The sequence below is a fragment of the Plasmodium vinckei genome (assembly GCF_900681995.1).
Source record: "Plasmodium vinckei vinckei genome assembly, chromosome: PVVCY_13".
Lineage (NCBI taxonomy): Eukaryota > Apicomplexa > Aconoidasida > Haemosporida > Plasmodiidae > Plasmodium > Plasmodium vinckei.
The window spans coordinates 704,414-716,023 of NC_051305.1; the positions used below are offsets into that span (position 1 = coordinate 704,414).

Here is an 11,610-nt window from a genome sequence, read left to right on the forward strand (position 1 = left end):
CACGTTTCATGTAGAACTTGAAAACGAATAAATATATGATGATACATTATATTTTTGTTGAATGCTATACTGATTACTTAGATTTCCTGGAGTGCCATGATATATGTGTTTAATTAGCAACTATTCAAATGTATATTCATTTGTGTTTCCAATCGAAGCATGTAAATTTTTAAATATGTTTTATTTTACATGCCCGTGTATATTGTTATATTATTACATTATTATATTTCCCCCATTTTATATTATATTTTTTGGCACACCTTTTAGCATTGCTTGATTCCCTTATGGGAAAGGACAGAAATGAAATGGCCTCAAAAAGAAATTACTCATTTAAAGATGAAAACGTAAGTGAATAAATTTATATATGCATAAAACAAACTACAACCATGCAATATGAGTATTTTCAAAAAGGAAATTTATATGTAATTATCATATATATATGTATATCTATATTTTCAGGTATGCAAATATTACTTAATTGACTTTTGCCCACATGATCTATTTCCAAATACAAAGAGTGATATAGGAAGGTAACATTTTTTATTATATTTGTTTAACGAGTAGGATTTACACATATCCATGTACTTATATTTTTTAATAAATGCCATTATCAATTTATTATTGTTACTATTTTTCTTTCCTTTTTTAATTACAGATGCAAAAGTATACATGCAGAGATATTAAAAGAACAGCTTGAAAATGATGAAAATTATAAATATTACTTAGCAAAATATCAACAAAAATTTATGAGTAATAAAACTATTTAGATAGTTTTTTAATATAACTTTTGTCTCTCTATATATATGCATACAAATTATATAAATTGGAACACCTTTATATAAATTTTTTCAGGAAAACTAGAAGATATTATTCAAATGGCTGATATAAAAATAGAAAGAAGTAAAGAAAAATTAAAACACTTATCAGAAAATCCTAAAAGCATTGATGATAAAAAGGAAAAGTAACGAATCAAATTTATATATAATTATAAAAGTGGATTATATTTTTTCCTAAAATACTCTAATCCTTATTTATCCTAGTTATATACTTATGTTATTTTATATGATAATTTTTGTAGAATTGAAAGTATCAACAGCCAGATATCTGACTTACTAAAACAAGCGGAAAAAGCTGGAGAAGATGTAAGCGCGTTTTGCTTAACTTCAATAAAATTATTTATACTTTTATTATGTTTTATGGATATATATTTAATGGATTATATATTTTTGAACCTGTATTTATATATTTTTTAGGGGGACACAACTAAGGCAACAAGCTTGAATGACCAAGTTACTACTCTCCAAGCAGAAATTAAAAAATTAAATGAAGAAGGAGTTCAATCCAACGACACAAACTTAATGGTAATATAGTTATTACATAAATTGTATCTATATGAGTGAATATATCCTATATACCTATTGTTAATAATCTTTTTGCATGCTCCCTAATACAGGTGTGCGAAGTGTGTGGTGCTATGAAAGCAGCTGGCGATCTTGTCCAGAGGTTTGAAAACCACATGAATGGAAAACAGCATATAGGGTTTGAAAAAATAAGAAATGCATTAAACCAATTAAAGGAGGGAATAAAAGAAAGAGAAATAATCATTGAAGAATATAGAAAATCGAAACGTTCAAATGAGCATAATAACTCAAGAAAAGAATCCAGTAGTCGTGATCATCGTCATAAAAGACGACATAGTGACCATAGAAGAAGTTCAAGAGATCGTAGATCTCGCGACAGAGATAGCAAATCGCATCATTCGTCTCGAAGAAAAAGATCACGAAGATACTCTTCATCAAATCGAAGTAGATCTAATAATTCAAGTCGTTCAAGAGATAGACACAGAAATCGATCCAGTAAACGACGATGAAATATATTATTGGTCTCATGCAACATATATACTTACGCATGACGCATAACTTTCTTACCCTTGTATGACATTCATATCAAATTATTTTAATATGGCCTTTTAAATTTTTATAGAATTTTTTTTAAAATCATAAATTTTTTTATTTAGTAAAATTAAATACCTATATCAATTTGCTTATTATCATATTTATATATATTATTTTTTTAAATCAATCCATTATTAATAGCACTTCATATTTAATGCTAGTGTTATAATGCATACCTATTTCATTATTTATATTTTTCTCTTTAAATTATAATTTATAGTACCAAATGATACTTTTCATTTTATTTTTACTCTTCCTTTTTTTTATAATTATTTACATGATTAAATTTACATTTTAAAATACATCATTAATTGAATTTATTTTATTTGTATAAAAAAGCATTTACATTTTTTTTTTCTTACTCAATATACTTGTCTTTCCATTAATGGTGAAATAATTAAAACTTTTTTTTGTGTGTATAATATTTTAAAGTTAATATCATTATATATAGAATATATTCAACAATATACATGGCAACAATGCCACATTAAAAAGGGAAAATAAATAAATATGTACCCTCGAAAATTATGTCATAGTATATATAAATACGCATATCTTCATTGATAATAATAAATTAAAATAGTCAATGATAATGGAATCCCATAATTCTAAATCTTCATTGTCTGAAAAAAGGGAAGATAGCATTGAGGAATTAAAGAATAAAGTAATAAATATAATTAAGAAATAAAACAATTTTTTCCATTTGGAACATTAGAATGGAATATATACCCTATATTAATATACATATAAATGATATATAAAGCTATGCTTATTTTAACACGTAATTTTTCATACTCATTCACAATCTTCGAAGAATGCAGGTAAAAATGTTTTTGAAACATTGCTAAACATTTTTTTAGAGGAAAAGGAGAGTAACAGGATAAAATATGAAGATTTGTCTAATCATATTGATAAATTAAAGGTATATTTTGATGAAAAAATTAACGTCCTTAAAGATAATACTCATGAAAATTTGGAAGAGTTAAAATATTACTTAGATCAGTTAAATAAAAATATTAAAGAAAATGCAGAAAAAAATAGTACATACAACGATGATTTTGATACAATAAGAAATGAAATGTTACATTTAAAAAAACAAAAAGAGGATGACATCAACCTTATGAAATCCAGTATTCAAGCATACTCCACCAAAATAAAAAATGTATATTGCATATTTAAAAATATAGTTGTACTATTAGAAGTATATATGTATTAGATATATTTCGTATGCAAGCCTATATTTATGGAAAATGTCGTGAAAAATATCCTATATATAGATAAATTATATCCATTCCCATGTATAACCAAATTAATAACCTTCTTACATTATTATCCATATTAGATGATAAGTATTATGAACAAAAATATTGAAACCATAAAGGAAGAGCTTACGAATTCTCAAGAAAATATTAAAATTGAAAGCAAAAAAAAATATATTGAAATTCTAGAATTAATAAACAATGAAAATGATAGCATAAACAAAAAAATTAAGCAGCCCTTTGATGAGGTAATAACATATTATTTTTATTTTCGATTTTTTTCTCTCTATTGATGTAAATCTAAATTATCTATAAATGTATTTAATTCTTAAATTTTTAAAGCTAAATAATGATATAAAAGATATTAAAGAATACATTCGAGGGGTTAAAGACAGTCTAGAAAATGAAATAAAGGATATAAAATCCGCAATTAGTACAAATAAAAAATCGATAGATGAAAAAATAAGTCCAATAACTATAAATCAAAAGAGACTCATGAATGATTTCTACCCTACTGAAAAAAGTTAGCACATATATGTTCATTCCTCAATAAATATCAGAGATGCGAGCATGTATATTTGTAAATAAATATATGTATATATGAATAGATGCATACTTCCACTAAATTTCAAATAAAAAATAATTAACTACATGATTTGAGATAACAGTAAGGTGATACAAAGCATTCATGAGGGAAATAAGAAATTACATAAAACAAGTAACATATAAAAAACAAAATCAATAGAATATGGAAAATACGAATATAATTAAAATTCGCATTGCGAATATAAATAAATTCACTTGTTAATGTTTGTGTGTGTACTTTTCTTTGTATTCCCAATTAAGGGTTTTACAACACATTGATTTTTTTGCAGTGTGTATAAAACATTTCTTCCAACTTTTGAATTGAAAAGGAATAATTTATTTTATCGAATACATTTTTTCGTGCTTTTAAAGAATACAACTTGTTCGTTAAATATTTTTTTTTATTATTTAATAATTTAAATTTTTTGATGTATAAATATATTATGGTTAAATCTCTAGGATTGTATAAATTATTATATTTCTTTATAAATTCACTTTTTTTAAGTGAAATATTTTTATTCATAACATTATAGTATAAATGTGTAAAATTTTTATAGTTTTGATTATAATTTTTGTGGATATCTTCTAATGATTTTAAAATATTCTTAACATTCAAATCAACATTTGTTATATCATTTTTTATATCTTTTTCAGTTTCATGTTTTTCGTCTTCATATACATATGAATCTTCTTCTACTATCTCTTTTTCTCCAATTTGAAATTTAACATTTTTATCAATACCATAATTAACAACATCAAATGCATGCTTTAAAAAATTATACTTTTTATAATAAACCTTCTCTTCTCGAATCCTTGTTTTTCTCCAACAATTTTTTTCATATGTTTGGCTTAAAAATGCAGTTTTATGAATATTCAAGCTTTTGCCTCTTCTGTAAATTTCTTTAAATGTTTGCAAAACATTTCGTTTAACTTTTCGTATTATCGCCATATTATCATGTTGTGTGTTTTTCTATCGTTTCAAATCCAACTACTATTTCTACTTATTTTATTTCTTTGCCCTTTTTTTGAGGGAAAAGTGTGAGAACGGACAAAGAAAATAGGCTAATTCATATTATGTAATTAAAAAAAAGATAATGATGAAATGTAATATTAAGCATCAAAGAAAATTATATTATAAAACATTGTAATGTGAATAAATGCCATATGAAATAAAAAATTATGATACAATAAAAATTGTAAACAATTAGAATAATGTATAGTTAATAATTGGTAACGTTATTATTTTCTTATATATAAATTGCTTTCCATAAAAGGGAAATATTTTTCTTTATTAAAGAGGAAGTCGTGTCAAACAAAAGACTATTATTAGAAATGTGCACATATTATTACCTTTTAATATTTTTTTCAAAATGCTTATATACAATATATTTTTTATTCTTAAAAATGAAAAAATATAATCAAAATGATTTTTTAAAATTTAATCTAATTTTTTGTTAGTTTAATATAAACAAAATTAAATTTTTTTAAAAAACAAAGAAAAAAAAGTTCTTATATATATAAAGTGCCTAATTAAAAAAACCCTTTACATATATAATGAAGAAAATATAGCCACTTTGTTGTTATCATCCAAGCAAAAGTAAAATTGTGGAGATATGCATGAATCAATAATATAAGAGATGTGCCTACATAAAATTTCAATTTTTTTAGTATGCACATTCATCATATAAGTTATATAAAAATTTTTATCAGACAACTCACGAACTTTCTTTATATTTGAATTTATAAAAATATGATAATTATTATTCATACTATTTTGGAATAGATCAATATTATTTACAGTTGTTGATTTATGTAAGCCTGTAAAATCATAAATTAATTTTTCACTTTTTTTTATAAATATGTTATTACCTGAATTTTCATTATTTATGTAATTTTTGGATACATCTGAATTATTTTTATTTAAATGAGAAGATAAATTACTCATAGTAATTGGCGTCTTTGTTGAAAAAAAAGTGAATATATCGAAAATATAATTTAAAACTTTTCCATTATTTAATGCTATAAACAAGTTAATATAATCGTTTTTCTTGGTGTTTAAGCTTATAATAGAATTTACCTTAACATTCTTTGAAATAAAAAATGCATATGAAAAGAAATTATTTTCAGTTCTTTTAAAAATATTTTCTTTGTTGTTATTATCCAAGGAGAATATATTTTTGTTAGTATCATCATCATCCAATAGTGCATATAGCATGTTCTTATCAAGCTTATATACATCATCAACATTCCCAACAATACAATTAAATACATTGCTTTCTGATGTATAATCGAGATTAGGATCATATATAAATAGCGATCCATTTTTTACGTTTTTATTTGTAAACAATATGTTAAGAAAATTTACAAATTTTTCACTTATAAAAATAAATACTAAATATCCACATGATGATCCTATGTAAATAAAATTTCCAAGTTCTCCATTAAATATTTTTGTTTCCTTTTCAACGTATATATAGTTAAAATCGCATATTAAGTTTATTTGCATACTAGTATTATCATCCATATTATCATTGGGCAAATCATTTTTTGCGTCTTTGTTGTCATTACTACTGCTATTACTCGGTTTTTGTATTTTAATTTTTTTATTATATATAACTTTTTTCCCTGTATGGCAATCAACAAAGGAAAGAAAGTAATCTTTATTAAAACCGACACAAACTAATGTTTTGTTATCTGGTAAAAAATCGAAGCATTTAATAGAATTAATAAAATAGGGTTCACATATTGACAATGGAGGAATTGTTACCTCCTTTCCATCGTCATCTTCTAACGAAAAATCTGATGTTTTATTTGCTTCTTGTTGAATAAAATAATTTTCTATATTATTATATAATTCTATTTTGTTTATTCTTTTTTCTTTTAATCCCTTTAAAACTTCTTCACTAATATCATAATTGTATATACTCCCACTGTAAGTTAATATAGATAAAATATTCTCATTATCATTTTTTTTCATTAAAATTATTGGAGAATATATATCAATAAATTCTCCAACATATTCTATCAAATTATTTGTTTTATTTGTTTTTGTCTTTATTACATCAACATTTATTTCTAACAGATCATTACTAATGTAAAAACCATTTTTTTGTAATTCTTCATTCCTAATATTTTCATCTATTATATTTTTTGTTTTATTTTCTTCCCCTTCTCCTTTATTATTCCCTGCAACCTTATTTTCATTTTCATTTTTAGAATTATCTAAAAAGTTATCGTAATACAAATATTCTTCTTTAAACATTGTATCTTCATTATTTATTTCCAGATAATGCGAATTTAAATCTACTATTCCTCCATTTGAGAAATAGTTTTTATTTTTTATATCCTCTTCTTTATTCATTTCACTATTTAATATTGATTCGGTATTATTTTTGTCGAGTTTATTATTATTATCGGTGTTGTCTTGGTCTACTAAACATATGTCCTCTTTTATTTCCCCCAAATTACCGTATGCTTTGTTTATATTATTATAAGTATTTATTTGGTTATTTTTAATATTCCACATTTGCATAGTATCATTAGAAGGTTCATTTATATCAGCAAAAAATTCGCTTTTATCATAAATGTCACATAAGTTAATATAAGTTTTATCGCCATAATGGCTGCCTTCTTCTTCGCTTTTGTTCACACCTTTACTATCATCTTTATCTTTATTCGTTTCGTCATTATTATTTGCTTCAGATAAACTAATTATCCCTTCATCATTCTTTTTGAAAGTTATCAAATTGCTATAATTAAAAATACGTACTTGACTGAAAACATTGGATGTGCTAATAAATAAATAATTTTTAGTACAACATATTTTACTTAAATTTTTTTTCTTTTCATCATTTGTTATTTTAATATTTTTAAGAAATTTGAATGTCAAGTTACACTTGTTGTTTTTATCAAAATCGTTATCATATAAATTAATGAAATTGTTGTTTTCCTTTGTATTATCCTCATCTGGTATAGATTCATCATCCGTTAATATTTTTTTTGACTTTTTCATATTATTTAAAAATTAATATATATATAATGAATTATTAGAGAGAGAGAACAAAAAAATGTATCCCCCAAATTTTAAAAAAACAGTAAAAGCATGTTAATTTCTTTTTCTTTCCCTAATTTATATTTCCCCATCGAATTCGAAGATTTAATTCCGTAAATTTTAAAGCATGCTAAGTAATACAATTCGAATGCGCTTTAAATACGCATATTTTTTTCGATGTTTTTGGGAAATGTATTTATATTATTATCCTTTTAACATTTCATAGCATGCCATCGAATAATATAACACTATCAAATTTTAATCTTCTTTAGTGATTCATATATTATTCACGACGCATATGAATTATATATACATAACATACATTTGTAAATTGGCAGTGCTTACTCTTAATATTGATGCAAATTTAAAGGTAATAAAAGTTGTTATTACTAGACTTAATATTTATTTTTTTAATTTATATATTTTTTTTTGAATCGTTTCTTTTTTGCAATTCAAAAAATAAAATTAATTATTCTAATGCATTATCACACGGAATGCAACATATAAGTAAAAAAAATTGGAAAAATAATTGAATTAAGAAAAATGAAGTTTGAAAAACAAAATTGAATTAATTAGAATAAATCATATTCATATATATATTTATTATTCGAAAATCCTTTTTCATCAAAACGAGGTTTTCCCAGAGGGGAAATATAAACAAAAAGGAATGTTGTAAATTGTAATTTCTGAAATTTAATATACTATAAATAGATAAATAATATACCTATTCATATACATATGTTTTGCAGTACATCCCACATAGGATGCACTAAAAAACGGGGTATGTCGGCATAAAATACGAAGGGTCCAAATCATCAAATAGAACAAATTATGTATCATTCAGAGAATAATGACGAAATACATTAGTGCTAATATTATTTGTGAATATAAGATTCAATTTTACTATGTGTGCTTTTTTCGATTTATCAGAAAATGAGCATTCTAAATTTAATGGCAAATTTAATTTCCTTTTATTATCACTGGTATTAATAATTTCATTGCCCAAATAATCATGTATGTCCTCAGATTTATTTGAAGGTTCTGTAGATATAATCAAATTATCCTTCCCAATATATGTAAAACTAATAATTATTAAGGCCATATTGTTTTGTTTTTTAATAACAATATGTTTACTTTTTAATACTTCTTTAATACTATTTGGTTGTTCATTTAATAGCTCATCTATAATTTCATCGTAAGCATCCATTACAAACTCAAATGAACTAGCTTTTGATTTACAATTTATTGGGATTTTGCTTGTTTTCAAATGCTTAGAAAAGTTGTGGTCTATATCGGGTATTATTTTTATATTCATTTCAGCATCTAAAGGGTTTATTAAAATAAAATTTAAAATCCCATTTTTTTTTTTTATAATTTTAAAATCGTTTATATAAATTCTAGGCAAAAAATATATTGCACAATTATTTAATCTGACACCTGAAGTTAAATTTGAATTATGAAGTTTTAATAAATATTGTTTACAACTACCACATCGTTTTGATGTCTTGCTTAATAAGCTTGCCCTTAATGGTTTTAATTCATTAATATCTTTATAAAAATTATATGGGTAATTAAATGTATGCTCTATTGATAAATATTTTTTTGAGTCAACAATAACTATATTATTCATTCCTTTATTTTTAGCATTGCTTATTTGATCATTTAAATCGTGTTTGTCAAATTCTGTAATTTTTACTTCCATTTCATCATTTACAATATCCTTCTCTATTTCGGTCCCCATACGAACTGATTCTTTTTCCGTTTCAGTTATTTTTTCTTTTCCATCAAATAAGGCCTTTTGGTTTGGAAATATAACAGGGTCTAGATATTTCAAATTTTCATTTTCTAATTCAAAAATCCCGGAGAAATTTTCAGGATTTTTAATATGCTCACCATTTAATATGTCTTTCAAACTCATTTTGTTTATTGTTATTTGTGATTTATATATTAAAGATGAATTTTTTTTTTCGTCGTTGTTTTTTATCCGTCCAACGATTCCATTAATATCTACATCATTCTTTAGGTCATGTGATTTAATGTAGCAATTTTCATTATCATCAATGTTGTCTACTATATATATATGTGTATTAAGGTGTGCTCTTTTTATACTTTTTTTTTCTTTTATCTTTTCATTACATTTCATTAATTCATTTAACACGCTTTTAAAAAACGATCTAAAGGGACAGTTATTTTCTAGTAATATCATGTCCCCAATTAATTCATCGAGCTTTTTATTAAATACTGTATTAATAGATGTCCATAAACAGTAGGGGCATTTAAAATAAAAAAAAATTTCTCCATTTTTTAAAATATCATAATTTTTACTATCCACTTTGTTTGTCATTGTTAAAATATTCTTTATTTTTTCTTCCTTTTCGTCATTTGATGTATGCCCTTTTTCACTTAATGTATTATTCTTTTTAAGTTCACTTATTTTATCCATACCTCCTGGTATCTTATCTTGAGGTAAATGTAAATTTTTTATATCACTTGAATTTTTAATAAAATTTATATCTTCGTCTCTAATTGAATTATTTATATGTTTTTCAATATATTCATCATTTATTCCATTACTTATTTGATTATTATATATATGTGTGTCGCTTTTTGTTTCACTACTTTTTTCCCTATTTGTTGTTTTGCTGCCAAGTGTACAAAAACTCGAGATAGGATGATCAAATTTACTTTGAGAAATTGTTAAACAGCTAAAACAGAATGGGCATTTAAAACATCGCACACACTTATAAGAATAAACTATTGCCTCATTTTTTGTGTATATTTGTGTGCATCCATTGCAAACATAGTATTCCACTTCTTTTCTTATATTATATTCATTTTTTATTTTCGAGCAAATCACACAAAAATATAACTCTTTTAATTTAAATAGTTTATCGTCTAAAAACAAATAGACCCTGTTTTTCATTATAATTGGGAAGAAATAGAAACAAAAGGGGAATTAATTATTAATATATATCCAAATAAAATAAACTAAAATGATAGATAAAACTAATGAAAACTTTCACCATAAACAAAATTAGAAAAGCAAAACAAATAAGAAAAAATTCAATACATATAATTAAATCGTTTGCTAATTCAAATTACATATATTTTTAGAATAACATGTTTATAATCATTAAATTAGGATTATAAACATATTTTGAACTACAAATATTCTAATGTATATGCTAAAAAAATGTCCTGTTAATTAGAAAATACAATATGTTACGAGCTTAAATTAGATTATATGCATAGCAAAAACATTATTTTCCAAATTGTAAACTATATTTTCCCATATTTTTACATATATAATTATTTATTATTTTTTTTTAACACATTACCTATTTTTATGAAGCGTGTAAAGGAAAATTACAATGTTTTTTTTGCAATTTCACTTTTTTTCATTTTATATTACAAATAAAATGATTTAGTGTTTTAATATCACTATCATTATTTTATTAATTTTGTTGGTTTTTGGAAAAAAAATAAAATTAATGTAAGAGAGGAATAAATTTGAATAGGCACATATTTCATTAGCATTTTTTTTAATATAATTGTCTTTTCTTTGTTTCACTTAATATTATTTCATATTGTTTTGTTTTATTTTATTTCTCTTCCTTTGTTTGGATTTTTATATACACATTTATTCTATTTTGTTCGTGGTATCCTTAACATTTTCACAATATATTTTTTGAGATTAAATTCAAAATATGTATACAGCATTATAATTTCATTTTGTATTGAAGTTTATTGGCCTTTAATT

General features: G+C 23.3%; 5 protein-coding genes across 5 annotated transcripts; 2 read left to right on the top strand and 3 right to left on the bottom strand.

Moving 5' to 3' along the window:
• Positions 1-103: 103 nt before the first annotated feature.
• PVVCY_1301800 (U1 snRNA associated protein, putative) lies at positions 104-1,870 on the top strand (the record flags this gene model as incomplete). The annotated part of the gene is made up of 8 exons (XM_037634727.1): positions 104-161; positions 268-344; positions 460-530; positions 656-750; positions 853-961; positions 1,079-1,142; positions 1,254-1,361; positions 1,454-1,870. The coding sequence occupies 8 exons, from the start codon at positions 104-106 to the stop codon at positions 1,868-1,870; spliced, it is 999 nt and encodes a 332-aa protein (XP_037490783.1).
• Positions 1,871-2,541: 671 nt separating this feature from the next.
• Positions 2,542-3,742, top strand: PVVCY_1301810 (conserved Plasmodium protein, unknown function; the record flags this gene model as incomplete). The annotated part of the gene is made up of 4 exons (XM_037634728.1): positions 2,542-2,619; positions 2,770-3,156; positions 3,298-3,462; positions 3,557-3,742. 4 exons carry the CDS (start codon positions 2,542-2,544, stop codon positions 3,740-3,742), a joined length of 816 nt encoding a protein of 271 aa, XP_037490784.1.
• A 322-nt stretch (positions 3,743-4,064) lies between these two features.
• PVVCY_1301820 (conserved Plasmodium protein, unknown function) lies at positions 4,065-4,748 on the bottom strand (the record flags this gene model as incomplete). Its single annotated transcript, XM_008623857.1, has 1 exon — positions 4,065-4,748. The coding sequence occupies one exon, from the start codon at positions 4,746-4,748 to the stop codon at positions 4,065-4,067; it is 684 nt and encodes a 227-aa protein (XP_008622079.1).
• Positions 4,749-5,342: 594 nt separating this feature from the next.
• Positions 5,343-7,811, bottom strand: PVVCY_1301830 (conserved Plasmodium protein, unknown function; the record flags this gene model as incomplete). Its single annotated transcript, XM_008623858.1, has 1 exon — positions 5,343-7,811. One exon carries the CDS (start codon positions 7,809-7,811, stop codon positions 5,343-5,345), a length of 2,469 nt encoding a protein of 822 aa, XP_008622080.1.
• An 868-nt stretch (positions 7,812-8,679) lies between these two features.
• On the bottom strand, positions 8,680-10,773 carry PVVCY_1301840 (dynactin subunit 4, putative; the record flags this gene model as incomplete). The annotated part of the gene is made up of 1 exon (XM_008623859.1): positions 8,680-10,773. One exon carries the CDS (start codon positions 10,771-10,773, stop codon positions 8,680-8,682), a length of 2,094 nt encoding a protein of 697 aa, XP_008622081.1.
• Between the last annotated feature and the right edge of the window lie 837 nt (positions 10,774-11,610).